This window comes from Candida margitis (assembly GCF_024628925.1).
Source record: "Candida margitis strain CBS 14175 chromosome Unknown scaffold33, whole genome shotgun sequence".
NCBI classification, from domain to species: domain Eukaryota; kingdom Fungi; phylum Ascomycota; class Pichiomycetes; order Serinales; family Debaryomycetaceae; genus Lodderomyces; species Lodderomyces margitis.
Window position 1 is genome coordinate 55,426 of NW_026261796.1, and position 20,242 is coordinate 75,667.

A 20,242-nucleotide genomic window follows, 5' to 3' on the forward strand; every position below is an offset into this window, starting at 1 on the left:
TTTTCATGCTAATAATCGATTCATTTGCTCAACGGTATAATCTAGAACATAAGTCTGCTCTACCAAATCGTCTAAACGATTATAGTGACGCTCGTTATACGGGATTATACTGTCAATAATCTTCATCAACCCCGGTATTTCAATCAATGTCTCAACGGCAAAATGATGCAATACAACATGGATCAAAGCTTGACTGATTTCAAAAAACTTGAAATTGATATTCCAATCTCTAATCTTTTTAAACAACGTAACAAGTTGATCTTTATTCAATTGACTTATCGTATTTTCCAAATCAAAAGACCCAATAGATGATTCGTCATCCTTATTTGCCTCAATACACGATTTAATCACATGATATAACCTCATGGAATGATTCAACGTCAATGCCAACAAAAATGCATTACTCCAATCCTGATTCTTGACAAAGTTGGATAAATCTTGTTCTTGTTCAACTTTATCTTTCGCGGCCAACTCACGTAGCCTGATTTCTTCAGCAGTATTATCAGTCCAAGTTGTAACTTTCCCATCAGCATCAGCAGTGATGAATTCATCACCTGCGTCATCATGCAACGCCATGGCCCAGATTCTATTGTCATGATTATCCAAAGTGCGTAAAGTTTCACCAGCTTTGTAATCCCAAAGTTTAACTAACCCATCAGCACCACATGATATGAGTTGTGGCAGTTGCGGGTTGAAGAATCTAACTCGCTGGATGGAGTTGGTGTGTCCTTCAAGAGTCTTTTGACATGTGAAATCATTCAATGACCAAATTTTAAGTGTCTTGTCACCACTTCCTGTGACAATTAATTTATCATACTTGTAAAAATTTATATCCCAGAGGCCTCGCTTATGGCCCTTGAGAACACCAATGGTTTCTCCAGATTGAGAGTTCCATATTTTCCCCAATTTATCATAAGATGCAGTGGCAAAGTGTTCATCATTAGGAGAAATGTCAATAGCATTTATGTCCTTCTCATGTGCCCTTCTAGTGTATACTGACGTTTTCACTACGGATCCACTACTTTTTGGAATGGTCCATTTTTTAATGGTCAAGTCGCTTGACCCTGTGATGAGAAAACTAGGTTGCAGCGTTAGTTTATTCAAACAGATTGCCGTCACTGAACCGGCATGACCTTGGAAAGTGGCAAACAATTCGAAATTGTCGACGTCATCATTCCACACCCACAACTTTGCTTCACCATCTTTTGATGCAGTAGCAACCCATCTCCCATCGGAACTTGCATCTAGAGCATTTAATATATCAGTATGACCCTCGCACACCTTCAACTCAAATGGCTTTTGCAAATCCATAATCCTCAATGCTGGAGAGTTCGTAGCCATTGCTAACAAGTTATTGTTTGGCCCCACGTACCTCGTATCAGCAATGATACCTTGATTACCGGCAATCCTCTTGACGATGGAAAGTTCCCATACATTTTCAGCAATGATTCGTTGATCTTCTATGCAAAGATCTACTTCCACCAATGTTTGGTCACTGACAACCAAATACAAATTCTGATCATGGACCTTTATGACATCAATGATTAACAACTCCTCATTGGTCTTTAACGGCGTTGGCGATTGGGCGACCAAATCACCAGTCTTGATATCCCACAAACGCAAAACATTATTCGAACCAGCAGTGTAAAAAAACTGACGATCATTGACATATTTGACAAACCCACTAGCTTCAATTTGTTCATTAATGGGGTAGGTGAATAATGGCTTGAAATTTTTTGTGCTGTATATAATCACAACATGATCTCTTCCTCCAGATATAAAGTACTCGTAACTTTCATCAAATGAAACACCCCTAACAGCCGCATTATGGTCCTTCAATGTATGTATACATTTCCTTTTCGACAAATCCCAGATTTTGACTGTACCCATGGTATCACCACTTGCTAATCTCCAACTGGTCAAATTGTTCAACTCTCCATACAATGAAATTGAGCAAATTGTCGTACCGTGGCCCTTTAGAGAATGGGTTACAAACCCGCCTTCAATATCCCACACAGTAACCACACCATCGGACCCACCAAAGGCAAACAACGATGACGTCGAATCAACGGTTGAAATGTATACCGGTGATGAAAGCTTAAAAGACTTGGTGATTTCTTTAGCTTCAATGTCGAATATACGTAGCTGCTGTGATTGTGAGCAGATGGCAAGGTATTTGCTATCAGGCGTGATGCATAGACTTGTAATGGCTTCGTCCTCATCGCCTTCTATTCTGTAGTACAATTCATTAGTGAACAAGTCGGTTATTACAACGTCTTCATTGAATGGCGTGGCTAAATATTTTCCATCTGCGGCGGAGATACTGGCACTAGTTCCGCCTACATAGATAGGTTCTGTCTCTCTATGTATATACGTTGTCTTCAAGTCCATGTTATTTTGTTATAGATGTTTGGTGATGCTTTCCTGCAGCAAACCATATTTCATTTTCGTTTTCTTTTTTTTTTTTAGCTTTAATTTTCGATGAGCATCAAAAGGAACGCAATGGGAAATAAAACTGAACTGTAGTAAAATCTTTCTTCTAATTATCTATATGCTATCTATTTCTACATCCACTCTATACCTAATGACTTTGCCGTGTTTTCCATGTACATCTCAATATAATCCTCTAATCCCTGATTCTTTTCATTTTTGCTGCCAGACACCCATTGTCTAAATCTAATCAACCGGAAAATTACACCCGAAAAGATCATGCTCAACTTGATCCTAAACACATCCCAGTAATCAGACCAACTAATGGTTTTCTCTGTCGATATGGCAGTTATTGCTTCAGTAGTCAACAAATTGATCCTATTTACCGGTGATCCATACTCACGATTAAGGCTCTGAATCATTCTCATTGTCCTCGTCACAAACGTCAATTCCTTGGGGAACTTCAGTCGGTCGCCAATGAAATCCTTGAACAAATCGGAAATGTCACGCGTGTCTTTTTCGTTTCTTTTCGATTTGTCCATCATTCTCACGGGACGTAATTGTACCAATGTTGCAAAAATATCCGGCGATGCTATCCCCCAGTCAAGAGCAATTTCTTGAATTCCATTTGTATTGAGCAAAAACAAGTCCTTCCAAAGTTGATTGTATTGTAGTCTGAACTTCTCGGGTAGAGTAGTATATAGTCCATGATCGAGAAGCACAAGTTCTTGTTTCCCCTTATCATTGATTCGAGCAATCAAATTTCCTGGATGCGGGTCAGAATGAACAAACCCATATTTGAAGATTTGTCTTCCAAAAAGTTTAATATACTGTGTCATCATTAACGCGAGGTTGTATTTCTTTTCAAGTAATTCCTCTTTCTTTGTCAATGAAACACCATCAATCCATTCAGCCGGAAGTACTTGCTTTGTAGTTAACTCAGGATAGTTGCTGGGTATTTTCAAGTTCATATTTTTCAATTCGGGATCACCGTCAATCAAGCTTTGCAATTTGCGAGCATTTTGCATCTCATGCACGAAATCCGTTTCGGTGCTCAACTGCTCAGATATATACTTGCTAAACATGGTCAAAGGTATATCAAACACTTTTTCATAAACGCGTGATATAAAGAAATAAACCCACAAATCAACCACAACCTGATTACTGATGTAATGGTGCTGCACTTTTAACGCCACTTCTTGTCCTCCCAACTTGTCATTTAATTTTGCTTTATGCACCTGAGCAATGGAAGCACTTCCTATTGGGGTTTGATCAATCCAGTCAAAATATTCCTCTTGATAATTCATACCAAAATTCAGCTTTAAAACAGCGTCAACCTGGTACCATGCATCAGTTGGTGCATCGTCGTACAATTGTGGAAATCTCTTTTGATACGCCTTGGGGAATAAACTACCTTGGTTGGCAATTGCTTGTCCTAGTTTTATATAAAGTCCTTTGTTTGTGGTCAATAGTTGTAGCAATCTCTCACTAGCAACCTCATGCAAGTCATTCAAATCATGATAGTTGCTACTATTGAATCCATACTCATAAGCAATCCAAAGAAGCACATACAATGCCCGTACAGTTCTAGCAGCAAGACTGGAGTTGTATTCCCGATCAATGATGTAAATTGTACCTCCAGTGGCAGTAACAATAATTGCTCCAAGTCCGATTCGTCGAAGAATCCTTGAGCAATGATGGACAGTTGGTGGTGGCGCTAAACGCTTAGTAGTGGTGGTGGTGGTGGTTGCAAAGCTTTGTGATCTGAAAATCCGGATAGGTTTTACCGTAGGCAATATCCTATACCATGGCCGATTAAACATTAATCTTGAATTATTTATAGAGACTTATTGTTATGAATGGGTAGGGTTGCTATTTCATGATAAACTGCAAAATAAAAAATAACAAACCACAATGACAAACTGCTGGAAAAAAAAAGAAAAAACCTCAAAGAAAATTTTTGAGTGAGTTGGGGTAAAACCCGAAAAATAAGACTCTTTAAAAGCGATTCAAGTGCAAAAAGGTGACAAGTATAATAGTGAATAAAAGTCGAAGATAATCTAAAAACATACTCAACTGTTTCTCTTCTTATAAAAGTCAATACTTGCTAAAAATGTTTGATCTCAACTGGTAGCATTAGTCATACATACCCATATTTTTGACAGTTCTCTCTCTTTATGATTCTTTATTAATTACCCGAAAGCAAAAAAAGAAGAAAAAAAAAATTAGAGAAAAATAAAATCATTCCATTAGAGACAAGATTACATACATTTCTATTATCCTTTAACTACACCACACCACACCACACACATTATACATATAAACACAGATACAGATACAGATCAAATGTTTACACGCCACATTTCCAAGCCATTGGCCAGATCAATTCGTACTTACGCAACTGACAGTGTATCTCCACCAAGACATAAGAAAGTGGGTGCTTTCAGAGGAGGATTTATCGGATTCTTGTTGGGTATCACAGTCACAGGAGGTGCATCTTACTACTACTTATTGGAACAGTATAATTCGGCCAATACTGTTGTTGCTGCCGATATCATTGCATTACAGGCTTCCATTAACAATTTGGAAAGACATGTGAAATCGCTTGAACAGAAGAAATAGAGGGAGGGAGGGAGAGAAGGGGGCCTTTCTTTCCACAAAAAAAGATTTAGTATGTACATGTATTTAATTCTAATGAAATAAATATTCAAAAAATGAAGTTTAGAAACAAAAAGAAAAGGAGTTGTTCCTTTGAGGTTGTATAGGTATATGTGTGGTGTATGTTTGAAGAAAAGATCGTTTAGATTTCCGAGCAAAACTCAATTGCATCATTGAGAAACTTTGCAAATTCGTTTCTTGACAACTCTCCTTCGCCCAACATAACTTCAAATCTCCTTCCTCCAAAATTACCACCTTCGATTATACTCAAGCATAATTCTCTCCCATTTAAATCAAACAACAAGTCAGTCTTGTACGTCAAATGAACAAAGTCATACTTGACGAATTTACCATTGACACACAATTCAATCGATGACGATGGCTTGACTTTAACTTGACCTCCAAAACTCAATTGCGAATCTTCCAAGAATTGTGACAAGTGAGGCTGATTATCAAAAGAAATTCCAGGTTTTTGTTGGTTTTGTTGGTTTTGTTGTTGTTGTTGTTGTTGTTTATGGTTGTCTTGTGTTGTTTGTGGTTGTAATAAATCACCAATAACAAATTTAGATACTTGCAAATCCAGTGCCAATTGGGGCATAGCAACGTAAATGTTATTCATGGCTTCTATAGATAAGACTTGTAATGTTTCTAATTTAATCCTGCCCCAATCATTCAAGTCAGCTTGTATTTCAACCGGTGGGCAATCTTGCAAAGTTTTTGAGGAATCCAAATTATCATTAGGACTGTGATAAATCGATGGCACTAATCGAATTTGCATCTTGTTGGTAAAAGTCTGGTTACCATTGTACAAGATGGGTAAAGACGTTGCCAAGTCTTTGAAGAATGGAATGCTGGTTAAGAATTTAAACTGATCTGGCTGTGCTTGAAGAAGTTGTTCACGACTAGGTTCCTCAGCCTGTGGGTCCTTATTTTGCTTGAACAATAATGATCCAAACTGAATCGTGTATGCTGAATATGGTTCAGCGTCCTTTGAAGCACCTTGGAGGCCATTTGCAAATGACAAGTCATTTAATTGGGTGTATAAATTGACAACTTGCTCCTCGGTAAATGGTAATTTCTTCGCCGATTGCTGTTGCAATGCTTCACCAGCTATGGTGGAATTTTTTGATTCAGGAATGGAATTAGACGTGGTTGAACTCTCAATATCAGTTTCAACTTCATACTTCTGATGTAAGTTTCCCTTATCGATAGACGTCTCCAGACTTGATATATCTTCCCCATCATCAACTACACTTCCATCATCTTCGGCAAATGCTCCCAATTCGGTTCTTAGTATTTCAAGTACTTCATCACTGGTCTGCTTTTCGGCATCAACAATCAAATTAGACACGTCAGGGAAATCTTCAATCTTTAAACCGTCTTCGAAATTTCCCAACTCATGGCGCAATGCCTCAAGGTTCAAAAGCTGCTCATGATCATTCGTGGTGGCAGCCGATTCATGCCTGTTTTTGATAATCCTGTCCAAATCAAACTCCTTTTGTATCTTTTCATTAGGTTCTTTTTCATTATCCAGTTGAGATGTAGTGTTGCCCTCACTTTGACAAGTAATTATTGGTTTCACTTCCTCTATAGCTTCCTCCTTTGGTTTTCCAATAGTCTTAAACATACCCAAAATTTCATCCGATAATGCCTCATCAATAAAACTATTCTTGTTGGCTTTCAACGCAAGCTTCTGGTCAACTAAATCTTCCAACAGTTTCAGCTTTAAAAACTTGTCATTCATCTTGTCAAACTTTTCAAACACCAAGTCACTATCCCTGCCCGGTCTCCTATCCTCATAAAACATACTGTAATACCGAGCATGCTTATCACACCAAGGCCACACATCTTCATTGATGAATGGTAACAAATGTGCATTCTCAATTGCCAGTTTATTGAAAAACAAAGTTTGAACGTGTGGATTGCAGTCAAGGGCCCACAAAATTAATCTTTTTGCCGTGTTAATATTGGCTTGGGTATTGGCCAAAATCTTGTATTTGCCTTTGTCCAACTTCTCAAAATACGATAGCGACGCATTTGATATCTCACCAAAATCCAAAACAGACTTTTGCACTCCTTTGATGATTGATAAATCAATTTCCTCCGACTTGATTCGGTTATTTACTTGTACTAGTTCTGCTTCAACGTAATCCAACTCCAGTTTTAATGCTGTCACTGATAATTTAGTTTTGCCAAGCTGGACTTTTATATTTGATGCAATTAAATTACGGATAAATCGTGATCGTTTAGGGTCAATAAGAAACCTTTGTGCTGGAGTCAATTCAATAATCCTGTTACTAAGTAATTCTTCACCCGAGAGATCCGATTTCTGCTTCACAATCTTCCAGTAATGCGTTAACAATGATTCTATAATCTGACTTTTGTTTAACCTGGGTTTTAAAGCAGGCAAATCAGGTGTCTTGCTTCTAAGATTGGTCATATAATTGATAATCTGGTTCTTCTTGAATGCATTATATAAATCTCTTGTCAATTCCTCATACCTCTTACTTCCAATCTTTGATTCAAATGGTTTCAATGTTTCAATATATCGAAACAGGTCACCATCTTCATCACTCGATGAACTTGCAAGATTGTTGTTCTTGCGATAGAGTTCTTGAATCAAAGCTAGGTCTACCTTGGCGGAAGAGGAGGCACTTTGCGACTGCTGTCGCAGTATTGATTTCATCCGTTTGCCATTATTCTTTCTTTTTCGGTTTTTGATCTGATCCGGTTTTAGGAATATCCTCTTTGATGCTCTATTAGTGGATGCTTCTTGATCGGTGTTTGAAGTAGCCTCAATTGTACCTGGTTGTAGCTCATTATTCAAGAAAGGAGTTATAACAAATGATCGTCTGGGAAGAAAAGCCGACGTTTTAGATAGGCAATGTCGTATTATCATGAGTAGTTTTTCTGTGTGTTATATGCTAATATAGTCCATTTATTGAATGTAGATTTTGGTAGCCACATTCAGCTGCAATCAAATAATTTTTTTTTCATCTCATCCTTTGAAAGCTACCAAGTTCAATGAAGGATCCAAAGTTTGCAACTCTTTTGCGTTAAGCATTCAAAGTCTCATTGCATACAAAGTAGATATAAATGTAAATGTAATGTAACAAGCATAACTAAATGTCTCAACAACAGGAAAAACACTAGTGCTATTGAATAGGTTCTTTTGTGAGAGAATTATTTATCGTGACGTCAACTAATCGAGCTAGTACTTCTCGGTTACTCTCCTCCACTAAGTGGCCTGATAATCAAAGAGTGTAGGCCAAAGATAAAGATATATCAACTTTACCCACCCACTTTCTTTAGGAAGATTTGTGACGGGGATAAAAACATAGGCTCGCTGTGAGATTCACAAATGCGTTTAGGAGCTAACAGAGCTACCAATCTTTTTTTAAAAAAATGTGACACTTCCATTTTGAGCCAAATTTTATCTCTCGCTGAAATTTTCCTTTAAAAAAAGTTTTAATTCCGTCAAGAGGATCTCCACCATCACAGTCACACTCTTGATATTAGGAACTTATACTTTACCAAGACTTTACCAACATATTCGCTAGTTGCAACTCTTTCGGTTTATAGCTTAGTTAGACATGTGTATCGTATGACTTTCTTTTTGAATTGCCGATAATCTGTCAAGCGGAAAGTAAAATAATGTGGGGATTGTGAAGAAACCAAGCCACGCAACAGTCTTGTCTTTCTCCGATTGAGATAATATAACCGAAACTAACAATGTGCATATTGAATGACATGACAATGTAAAGTATGTGTATTATTTGCTTTAACTTTGGCCTTGGAAAAGTCACCGATGCCTTGTATTTCCTCTTCCTACCGTTTTGCTCGCTGTGTTTAACCATTTCTGTAAATTTAACAACACAAAACTTAAAAGACATCGGAGTAATAAGAAAAAAACTACAAAATACAATATACAATGATAAACAGTAACATAGCAGTTGATGCCGTACTAAATATGGAATCAGTATATATATAACCCAAGTATAATTCCATTTCATTTTCTTAATCCATATTCCAACTTCTTATACCTTTTCTTTCTTTCTTTCTTATTCCCACATTCAACATATTCCATTTATCCAATGTCCTTCAGATTAATACCCACTAGATATTCTACAAGATCATTTGCCTTATCTTACGCTACAACTTTAAATACTTTTTCTAAAGCACATATCATTTACAGACGTTTTCATGACACACCTCATACGCAAAACACAGCTACTACTCAACAAGCATTGCAAAATGACCCAAACCATATGATACCAACCAGTGCGCCACTGGGCTCACATATAGCCTCCACAACACCAGCTTCTCCTCTCAGCGTCAGCCCACGTCTCTCACATCCTGGCAAAGTATCACCAAATGAGTACCTTGAAGCCTTCAACAACAAGGAGTTGATTTCCTTCTTTATGATTGGCTTATGCACCTTAAACAATCCTATATTGCAATTGTGTATCAAGATGTTTCCCTATGTGCCCATGTCTATAATCAAGGCATTAGTTTATCGCATCTACTGTGGTGGTGAAACGTTGGAGGAAGTGAGACAAACAGGATCACGTTTGCACGAAAGAGGTATTAACAATATGATGATTTCCTTGACCATTGAGGCATGTGATGGTAATGACAATGTTGACCCAGAGTACATCATTGATGAGACGATCAAGTCAATTAATGGTATTTTAGTGCCACACACTACGAAAATGATTGAAACATGTGACAAGAACATCAATGATATTCCATCCGGTTACGTTGCCTTGAAACCTACTGGGTTTGTCAAAAATGCAGCACATGTTTTGAGAAACTACAACAACGGAGAAGAAGCTGCTTTTGCTGAATTAGTTGCTAAAGCTTCCAAAGCATGTCAAGCAGTTTATGATGCAAACAAAAAGTTGTCTCAGATTTATCCCGAGAGAACCGCTCCTTTTGTGGTAGCTGTTGTTGATGCCGAGAAATACGAATTACAACCAGGTGTTTACGAGTTGCAACGTCAATTGTACCAAAAATTCAACAAATTGAACGAACCTTGTTATGTCGTTGGTACTATTCAAATGTACCTTGCTGACTCTGCTTCATTATTGGCTCAAGAAGAGAGATTGGCCCAAGAGAAGCAATATAGGTTAGGATTGAAGTTGGTACGTGGAGCTTACATTCATTCAGAGAAAGACCGTGCAAACATCATCCACAAGACAAAACAAGACACTGATGACAACTACAATGCTGGAATTACTTATTGCATTGACTCCATCTTGAACCAGAAAGATAAGGAATCAACAATCGGTCACTTGGTTGTTGCTAGTCACAATGCTGACTCATTGAAATTGGCCAGTTCCAAAGTTTACACTCAAGAAAATGCCACTAATGTCAATAAGAGCAACGTGGTGCTTGGACAATTGTTGGGTATGGCTGATTCAGTGACTTATGATTTAATCAAGAACTACCAAATTGGAAATGTTATCAAGTATGTTGCATGGGGCCCACCATTGGAAACCAAACAATACTTGTTGAGAAGATTAGAAGAGAATGGTGATGCAGTAAAGAATGATAATGGATGGCCCTTGGTTAAAGCAGCTTTCACTACTATTATGGGAAGATTGTTCAAGGCCTCAAACTGAGTATAATTTGATAGATTTATAATGATAATGATAAATGAAGCATTGAAGATTTTGCAAGAAATTACATCACTCTTCTTCATATTATTGGTAGATACGCTACTTTCTCTGAAGATGAACTGCCAGTAAAAGAGTAGTGTCTTTTTTGCAGATGACCTCAATCACTTTATTCCGTTGTAATTTGTAATAGAAAACCTTCCCAAATTTTACTGCCTGGCTGTTCAGGAACGCGCAAAAAAAAACAATTCCAGGTTTTTTTACATTTCTTGATCTGTACGGTCAAGGGTAATGAGTTAAATGAGTCTGAACAGCCGTGCAGGATACTCACAATCAGTGTATATACCGCACGATGAAGATAGTTTTGATGCCAATACGAGCTTGCTGGGTAATGATTTGCTACCCATGAGTACTAGTCATGCCCAATCACGGCATAGAGTCGATTATTCAGTCAAGGGTCAAGCATTTGAAGATACACAGTTTGATGGTACGGAGACAAACGAAGAATCCCTACAGCATAATGAGGTAAATATACTACGAGATTATCTGTCTGGTTCGCAACTTCGTCGTAACAACTATTCACAAGACACGCAGGTTATAAATTTTGATGACGACGTAATCTCGATGGATATTGAAGGCAACTCTACTCAAAAAAGCAAGGTGGACTATCCAAATACAGATGCTCCAGGGCAGTTACAAACTCAACGGAATGATAATGGTACCATACCGACACAACTAAGTTTTAGTGCGTTGGCGGATACTCAAATTATACGTGGAGAACAAACTGCTTCACTCGAACGACCAATGAGCCAAGAGTCGAATGATTTGAAAGACACACAAGTCATCCAAGATGATTTTAGAAGTATGTTTGAAAACTTACGTGACACCCAACCAATCAAGAACGATTCTAGAAGCAGATACAATGATCTTGCAGAGACTCAAATTATCATTCGACGTCGTCATCAAAATCTACCCGACACACAAGTTATAGACAATGACACGCATCTACCAAACGTCGAAAGTTTTGAATCACTTGATATACTACGTGAGATGTCAGATAAACACAAAGATGGTGTAACTAGAAACCAAGAGGCTGATAAACACAGGAAATCCCTATATTCAATTCTTCCAGATACTCAAGTTATTACTAAACCCCGAAATGGCCCTCTTGATGAGGCCAATGTTACTACAGAAAATACAAGAAGTCCATTTATCGATGACAATTCGCAGAGCTACCAAGTTGAACTAAACAATATGCAACAGGTATCTCATAGACAAGTGATTAATACACAAGATGAGTTGGATACATCGCTATTCCTACTGAAACCAAATACACTTGAAGTTCAGACAGATGAAGAGAAAGATGTCTCAGATGTGAAAGAAGAAAGCAACGATGTGGTAGTTTTGGACGATACAAAGGTTGACATTGACCAAGAATCTATCCGTCAGAAGCGTAGAATTTCGCATAGTCCAGTCAAGATCAAACGAAGCAAGACGGCTAATATCGAAAAATATGGCGATGGATATAGAACGCAGAACTTGGTTACTACCCCTGGCGATCGCACTCGCTTGCGAAATCATTCGGAACCGTTGGTGTTTGCTTCACCTTTTGACAAGACTTTTTCAACTTCGTCGTCATCGCCGAGCAAGAGGGTTGCTGATCAGCTGGTACGCACCGACGAAGACCAAACACAGGCTGATGCGACTGCTGAAGAAAGCGGTGAGATAAAGGGAGAAGTAGAAGTGGAGGAGGAGGAGTCAAAAAGTGATGTACGAAGTATTTTGGATAACGTATCTTCACGACATATTTCCCCGCCCAGCTCTCCTAATGGACTCAACACAATGAGCTTGAGCGAGAGTGAAGCGGACGAAGATGAGGATGATGGAGATGGAGATGCCGATTACACAAACACAGAAAATGACAATTATGGTGAAGTTAGTGTTGCTGAAAAGACCACATCTGATGAGCGGAAAATCGTACCTAAACGAAGAGTGAATAACATTGTTGATTCGCAAACATCTTCCTGCGATAACATTTTGCCTCAAGACGACGAGTACACCATTGCTGGAGTATTACGAAAAGAAAAATCAAGTGTTTTATATGAAGACGAGATTGTAGCTACGAATAGTGTCTGGGCCACATACAATTTGAAAATGTACAGCGGATACGTATCGGCAAAGTACGGCGACTTCCTGATTGTTGAATTTGACCAAGATTCATCACGCATCAAGAATGAGGATTTGAACCCGTTGGATATCAGAATTGGCGACACGTTGAATGTGAGGAGCAAAAGGTTCAAGTGTGTTGTTACCGGCTTATCTTCAGCAGAACTGTTGAGCGGAATCAGATGTATCCGCGGCTACAACCTTGTGCATGTCAAGAGAAATTCGAAACAGCGCAAGGGTGCCGATGGTGCCGAATTTATGGTTGCCGTATCTCAATGTTCGATGGAATTGGGCGATTGGATCATACACCAACAAAAATTTCGAATTGAACGAAGAAATAATGGCGATGGTGAAGGTGCTGCTGCTGCCAATGAAATCTTGTCAACACCAGTCACCATGTCTATGCACCCAACAACCAGTGGAGTCGTAAACCTGACATACCCTTCAACGCCATCAAAACTATCTCGTCATTCAACAATGTCACACCCACTCAGTCCATCACCTAAAAAGGGTGTCGTTCAAAACTCAAAGCTTTTTGCTAATAGATTATTTTGCATAACCAATATCGATGGGCCAAGAAAACACACACTTAAAACCATGATTGAATCAAATGGTGGTACTTATCTCGACTCCAATTTAATGGAAATATTCCAGTACATGAGGAGTACGCAAAGCGGTGGAAGACTTTACCTCAAATCTTCCTATTCAATCACTAGTGAATTGCAGTTTGCCGGTTTGATATCAAACAGCTATTGTCGTAGTTCAAAGTATTTGCAAGCCCTAGCGCTCGGCTGGCCCCTTTTATCCGAATGCTATATTGATGATGTCATCAATGGTGTGGCTGATTTAGAACAGTGGCCCGTATACTGCCTACCGGCAGGGCAATCAACTATATTAAACACCGTGATGAATTGTGATGTATTCAAGTTTCGAAAAAATCACGAGTTGGGTAAATGTTTGGATTTCCAAATGGACTTGAATAATGATTTATTGACAAGTTACAATGTCATAGTCATGTCACTGGGGTCAGTGAAAGAATTGGACAAGAGAAGTATTATTGAAATGGATACTTGCAAATTTATATTTCATGCTTTTGGAGCTAGATCATTAAACTTTGCCGAGTTAAACATTGAAGGAGCTGATCATGATGGTGTTGCTGATGATACATATGGTAACTTTTTAAACATGGTCAAGAAGCTACACGGTGAATCCAATGGCGACATCTTGATTTGCGATTATGGCAGCAACAAAATCGCCGAGCAATTGCTTTCTTTGGGAAATGGAGCAACCAGTTTCCGCGAAAATTCGAAACGAAGCTACTCAAGGGGGCGTAAACCAAAACGACAACATGAAAATGACAGCATCGGTTTGAAAGTTGTTGATTGGGAATGGGTGGTGCAATGCGTGATATCGCGACATATTTGGCAACCTGCAGTGACTATCAAGATCAACGTGTGAGATAAACTTGTTGCATAGTTTGCAAGAATCTACAATTGATTTCATATATATATATTAATCATCATACATTTTTATACACTTTATTTAATATACAGAATTTCTATTTTGTTCTTTACAAAATAACAACAGAACATATGTGTGATTGGCTCTAGCTTTACATCAAAAGCTTCAACTAAACTTTAGTGGGTCTCTTTTTAAGCATGGGGATCATTAACATTATCATTACAATGCTCTATACACACACACACCAAAATAACTCTACAGCATTATCACATATATATTGAAGAAAAAAAAGCAAAATCGAAAAAATGAACTGAGGATGCTCTCATTCTCATCCTTTCACATTAGGTTCATGTTGTTTTCTCTCTTTTTACTGCAACTGATTCAAAATCGAATGCAAATCATTTCCATCATTTCCATCACCGTGTCCAACCTGAGGCACCAGTGAACTGCTCACATCAGAATAGCTCGGTCCACCACGAGCATAGCTGGGCCTGTGCGAATCTCCATAGTTGCCATGACCATTACTGCGAGCACTACTAGCACCTGCACCCGCTGTTGACCCACGCGGGGTATAATTCTTTTGAACAACAAACACAGCAAACAATCCAATTTCTTGTCCCTGTTTAAGATTTTGCAAAACTTGTGCCAACTTCGGGTCTCTAAAATCAATAGGCATCAAATATGAATCCTTAACAAACGAAGGCTTGCCACTCAAGACACCGACTCGGTTCTCCTTGATTAAGAAATGATACAACTTGTCAAAATGCCGCTGATTCTTATCCTTGTCGAAGGCATCATCATGATTATTACTGGTGGGGAAAACTTGCACAATGTACAAATTCCTCGTGGATACAATGGCATTCAAGTAGGAATCGCATCTATCACGGCCCAATTTACCTTGGATTACGTATTTCGACTCGGTAAATATGTTTTTAGCTGTTTGTATTGCATTTTCAGTATTCGATTCACAATCGGTTGTAGAATAGAACTTGGTATCAGCATTGAATTGAGCAAAGTCGGGGAATGTAATTGATCCACGCCAGACTAGCTGCTTGGTGGTAGAGGATGTAGTTGCGGCATCCTTGGTATCAGCTCCATCTCCACTGTGGCTATTTACCTGTGAGGTGGTTTTAGAATCAACGCCTAATATAGGACCCAACCTCTCTTCATCTGGGGTTTCACTAGTTTGTGCATCACTCAACGAACTAGTTGATTTAGTCTCGATATTTGCATCGTCATTACCATTCGACTTTGGTCTACCATGACTATTGTCCCCATGTCTACCCTCTTTTCCCACTTCATCATCATCATTGGCATCTTCGCCAATATCGCTGCCATAATCACTAACGGCATTTTGAATATCACTATGTTCATTGTCACTGGAAAAATCATCACCACCCAATCTAGGGTTGGCATTATTATATGCCGTTTGCTCAATTGATGGCGGAATAATCTTCATTTGCGTCTTAGTAGTAGCGGCGGCAGTGCTAGAATCAGGAGAAAATCGACGATGATCAACTTTTCTCGTTGCTATACTCTCATCAATGTGATCAATTACTTCGTTTTCGTTTTCTTTAATAATATCACCCTTATGAGTCTTGCGAACAATTTGATCCTGTTCAATTTCAACCAACACTATATTCTTGATATTCTCCTTATTTTGTTGTTCAATCCTAGCAATATCTTCATTTATTTCTTGTGGCGTCTTCTTCACCACGTCTTCTAAAGTTATCTTTCCGGCAAATATGTCATTAGTGAAATGTTTCTTCAACACAAACAAGACTCTTCGGCTTTCATCGGTGTATTTTGCTTTGGTCTTTTTGGCAGGAAACTCGCGATCAATGATATCTTCAATTTCCAATGCTAATGAAGTGACTTTATCCTCCTTGGTTTCTTCACTCACGGCATCTTCTCCTTCTTTGGTGGGGTACGTCTTTTTGAAAAAGTTGTAAAATGCTTTGGCAATACTAATTCGGGTTGGGTCACTCAATTTTTGAAGGATTTTCGAAGGCCCATCAACAGGGGCTGGCGATTGATCTCCACTGGAACTTCGTGATGTCGTCTTTGTCGTTGTCGAACTTTTTCTTCTTTTAGCACCTGGTTCACCTGTTGCTGCAGCCGACGAAACTGACAGATTTCTCTTGTTGATCTTGGGCCTTGGTGTACCTGAGCACTCATCACATATATAGTCATCAGGAACTGATCTCTTCTTCAACCCCATACATTTTATATGTTGCCAAGTATTGCATTTATCACATTGAATCATATCACCATATGGGTCTGTATCTTCATCAAAATTCTCCGTCGTCGTTCCACAAGGTCCACAGTTTATCTCCTCATGGTCGCCATCATGGTCGTCATCATTATTATTTTCATCGGCTTGACCATCATCGGCGTAAGTTGGATCGTCTTCAGAGCTCTTGCGAGGGTTGACTTTGTCTTTTCCATTCAATGTGCTTTGTGTGGGAATAACATCTTCATAAGACTCGTCATCACGCCTGCTGTGCGTCCCTTTATTACTCCTAGCTGATACTCTAGGCATATTTGACAACTTGATTAATGGAATGGGTAAAGTAGTTATAGGTGACAATGAGAGTTTGCTTTACCTTGTTTTTGATTTCCAAAGTTTTCTCAATCAATCGATTGGTAAGAGCTAATTTATATAAATAAAATACAAGTCTGCTTTCGTAGTTACGTAGAGACGTGTGTGCTGTTGATACGACTTGTGTCCTTTGCCTATCTGTTTGTCTGTCGATCTATCAACTGATTTGCGTGTTTAAAGAAGTGGTTGCAGGATTTGTAATTTTTTTTTGGTGTTTTTTTTTCTTTTAAGAGTGATGGTGTTATTGTCTCTCTTTGTTTACGAAAGTTCGAGTATACGCACACGACTGGTTGCGCTACCGTGTATGGTTTAACGAAGCAGGCAATATAGCCTTGAGGGGTGATAACACGTCTTATAGAGCACATGAACCATGGGACTTTGACCACAGCCTCTTTCAACACAAATACAAGCACCCTAGAGGTTTGAGAATATTAAGGAAAAAGTGAATTTGACCTACACGTTTTAGTTATAAATATCATTATCTTCTAATTAACTCTATACTCGGCACATTCTTTACAAGACTCAATCCATTCCGATCCAAACATCACCCAAATAATCAAACATAGCCCTCTCCTTTGCACTGTATTCAATAACCAACCCCTTCATAGTGTTATCCTCCTCCTCATTGACTTTACCACCAATCACCGAATAAGCACACCAAAGATACATTTTACAATACTGATAGTCCATCAACCATCCATTATTCGGCTCATCTTGAATATTATTTCGATGACGGAAGTCAGGGTCTTTAGGCGGCACAATTGCCGTTTGGATGCGGAGCGGGTTGTAGTAAAATGCTTTGAATGCTTCGACAGTTTGTGGAAGAAATTTCAAACGTCTTCCCAAAGATGCTTCTTTTTCGAAGTCCACCTGTGGCGCTTGATGACAGAATCGGAATCCTGAATTGATCCAAAGCAACGTATGGTTGTTTTCTTCACTGACATGACCGGGGTGGGGAGAACACAATTCCTTCGAATTGTGGATCGATCCATCTGGTCGTAATCGGTCATTGGGGTTAGTCATTTGTCCAATTGCGGCAGCTCCATGTTTATTGAAATGGTAATCTTCATCACCAGCAAGAGCAAATCCAAGCCAATATAATTCTTTATCGCCGTATGATAAACGTTCCAAGGGGTTAATGAAATTCAGATGAACAACCATGAGAATTGAATTAAAATGCAATTGACGATCAATTAAAACCATACCTGATTCCATAGTGTGAGAAATCCCGCGGAAAAAGTCGAAACGTAATGTATAGTTGGTGAGCAAAGGCACATCAAACATGAGTGAATCAACCGTCGATTGAGAAACTTTAGTAAAGAATTGGCCATCCGCCATTGGTCGGTTTTCAATAGTGGCACGATCGCGGAAGAAAAAAGTACCCGTATTTTTATAACCCTCAAGTTCGAAATAACTCTTTGGATTCTGCATCATTACTGTATCGGCATCAATAATCATCATTTCATTAAACGAATTGAAAAATGTCGCCAATAGCTTATTGGAAAACCCGCCAAACTTGGACTTGAATGGTTCGTTTATGACACTGGCAGTATTAACAAACCAGACTTCCTGTTTGGGCAACCCCTTTGACTTTGGATCAAGATAATCGGAGGGGAATAAGTGAGCAATCTTTTTGTATGATTGAGGTAAATGAGCGAAATCTTCACGAGCAGCAGTAACAATTTTCCTCTTTGTCTCGTCATTTAAATTGTCAAAATAAACAATTTGAATGGGCAATTTGTTGTTTAATGCTCGAAGCGAGTGGATTAAACTGACAGTATAATCGACGTGCTTATCGGCTATGGATAAAACAATACCTTTACCTTGACAAGAGCCTTTAAACATCCTAAGGAAATTGTAGTTGTTTGATTTTGTTGGCTTTGCTACTGGTTGGCTATTATCACCGAGGATTTTCCTGTAGTTGGGCGGCATGTTGGAAATTTCTCCTGTCCAGCGTTCAAATACCGGCATTTCAAATGAAAGCCACGGGTAGATTCGGCGTTGGAACACTTCACTGAATTCAACATCAGAAACACGTCTTTCTTGACTTGATGGAGTAAACTTGGGGACTTGATTTACTTCGTCGTCAATATCACGAATCAAAGATTTTTGCTTCTTGATAAACAGGTTGGTTGATTGTTGTTGTTTAGAGTCGTCATTGGTGATATAGCATTTGTTGTAGAGCCTTAGTATACTAACATTATCAACAACTTTTTGATTTAATTCGTGAGTTTTCCATTGTATGTATGATTGTCGTTGGAATTCTTGAAAATCGGGGTCTTCTTCATACAGTGTTTGTCTTGAGTTCAACTGGTTATTAGGTTGTTGCTCGTTGTTCTCCTTTTGCTCTTGTTGTGATGGTGGATTCTGTTTTTGGTTTTGGTTTTGGTTTTGGTTTTGGTTTTGTTTCCGTTGCTGATGTTCAAGTTGTGCCTTTTGCTGTTTCAAAGCTTGCTCTTTTTGATGTTCAATTCGTTGTAGTCTTTGCAATCTCATATGCAATTCAATCTCCGTGGGTTGTTTTTGTGGATCCAGATCTTGTGGTGAGCCCTGTTGTTTTGTTTTCAACTGCTGTTCATACTCCCTTATCAATTCCTGCTTGTGCAGTAATGTGTATGTCAGGTAAGGTTCACCCCAAACCACATTATAATTTTGATCTGCGTTAAATCTCCAATTGGGGTCATTTAGGAATATGTGTTTAAAAAATAAGTCGCATCGTTGTTGGAAGTTCAAATTGCCCAATACCGATTCCACTGAATGTTGTTGAAAAATTGAGTCATATACAGTCGAATGGAAGTCTATTTCTTTGGAGATCTTGTAATCATCAAGTAGTGCTTGGTATGTCGATGTCTTTTTGAAATCAGGGAACTTGGCATCTTCTTCATCTAGTGAATCAGATTCAGTGGCTGTGTTTGGCAGTGAAGGGTTATTATTGTTTGAAGTTCCAGAAAGTTTCGAATTTGATGATTTCTGATTAGGCCGGGAAGCTTCGATATAGTTATCATCATAAATATCGTAAAAAGAGTCATTGGTTACATCAACAGATCTGTAGTTGTAATGATACCAAGTGAGTATTATTATTACCCATAGTGCCACTGATGCATAGTACACGTAAGCTTTTCTTTTAGACCTTGCCAGTATCTTAATCATGGTGGTGGGGGATGATGAGTTATGGACAAGTTAGTGAAATGATTGAGGCTGGTGGTGTTGTAAAAAGGATTCACTGTGGCAACCACCTTCTCAATGGATAAAGACAGGGATGGGCTTGTAGATAAGTGGGTGTGCTCAGGTAGTGGGATTTGAACAC

The 20,242-nt window shown here is 38.7% G+C and overlaps 8 protein-coding genes across 8 annotated transcripts; 3 read left to right on the plus strand and 5 right to left on the minus strand. All coding sequences in view use genetic code 12, as the record gives it.

The window, feature by feature from the left end:
- Nucleotides 1–3: 3 nt before the first annotated feature.
- On the minus strand, nucleotides 4–2,391 carry UTP13 (Utp13p; the record flags this gene model as incomplete). Its single annotated transcript, XM_051813994.1, has 1 exon — nucleotides 4–2,391. One exon carries the CDS (start codon nucleotides 2,389–2,391, stop codon nucleotides 4–6), a length of 2,388 nt encoding a protein of 795 aa, XP_051672407.1.
- Nucleotides 2,392–2,564: 173 nt separating this feature from the next.
- Nucleotides 2,565–4,253, minus strand: CANMA_001978 (uncharacterized protein; the record flags this gene model as incomplete). The annotated part of the gene is made up of 1 exon (XM_051813996.1): nucleotides 2,565–4,253. The coding sequence occupies one exon, from the start codon at nucleotides 4,251–4,253 to the stop codon at nucleotides 2,565–2,567; it is 1,689 nt and encodes a 562-aa protein (XP_051672408.1).
- Nucleotides 4,254–4,776: 523 nt separating this feature from the next.
- On the plus strand, nucleotides 4,777–5,052 carry CANMA_001979 (uncharacterized protein; the record flags this gene model as incomplete). The annotated part of the gene is made up of 1 exon (XM_051813997.1): nucleotides 4,777–5,052. One exon carries the CDS (start codon nucleotides 4,777–4,779, stop codon nucleotides 5,050–5,052), a length of 276 nt encoding a protein of 91 aa, XP_051672409.1.
- Nucleotides 5,053–5,230: 178 nt separating this feature from the next.
- On the minus strand, nucleotides 5,231–7,987 carry CANMA_001980 (uncharacterized protein; the record flags this gene model as incomplete). The annotated part of the gene is made up of 1 exon (XM_051813998.1): nucleotides 5,231–7,987. One exon carries the CDS (start codon nucleotides 7,985–7,987, stop codon nucleotides 5,231–5,233), a length of 2,757 nt encoding a protein of 918 aa, XP_051672410.1.
- Nucleotides 7,988–9,182: 1,195 nt separating this feature from the next.
- On the plus strand, nucleotides 9,183–10,712 carry PUT1 (proline dehydrogenase; the record flags this gene model as incomplete). The annotated part of the gene is made up of 1 exon (XM_051813999.1): nucleotides 9,183–10,712. The coding sequence occupies one exon, from the start codon at nucleotides 9,183–9,185 to the stop codon at nucleotides 10,710–10,712; it is 1,530 nt and encodes a 509-aa protein (XP_051672411.1).
- A 294-nt stretch (nucleotides 10,713–11,006) lies between these two features.
- Nucleotides 11,007–14,330, plus strand: RAD9 (chromatin-binding protein; the record flags this gene model as incomplete). The annotated part of the gene is made up of 1 exon (XM_051814000.1): nucleotides 11,007–14,330. One exon carries the CDS (start codon nucleotides 11,007–11,009, stop codon nucleotides 14,328–14,330), a length of 3,324 nt encoding a protein of 1,107 aa, XP_051672412.1.
- Nucleotides 14,331–14,700: 370 nt separating this feature from the next.
- Nucleotides 14,701–16,875, minus strand: CANMA_001983 (uncharacterized protein; the record flags this gene model as incomplete). Its single annotated transcript, XM_051814001.1, has 1 exon — nucleotides 14,701–16,875. One exon carries the CDS (start codon nucleotides 16,873–16,875, stop codon nucleotides 14,701–14,703), a length of 2,175 nt encoding a protein of 724 aa, XP_051672413.1.
- A 582-nt stretch (nucleotides 16,876–17,457) lies between these two features.
- MNN1 (Mnn1p) lies at nucleotides 17,458–20,085 on the minus strand (the record flags this gene model as incomplete). Its single annotated transcript, XM_051814002.1, has 1 exon — nucleotides 17,458–20,085. The coding sequence occupies one exon, from the start codon at nucleotides 20,083–20,085 to the stop codon at nucleotides 17,458–17,460; it is 2,628 nt and encodes an 875-aa protein (XP_051672414.1).
- Nucleotides 20,086–20,242: the final 157 nt, after the last annotated feature.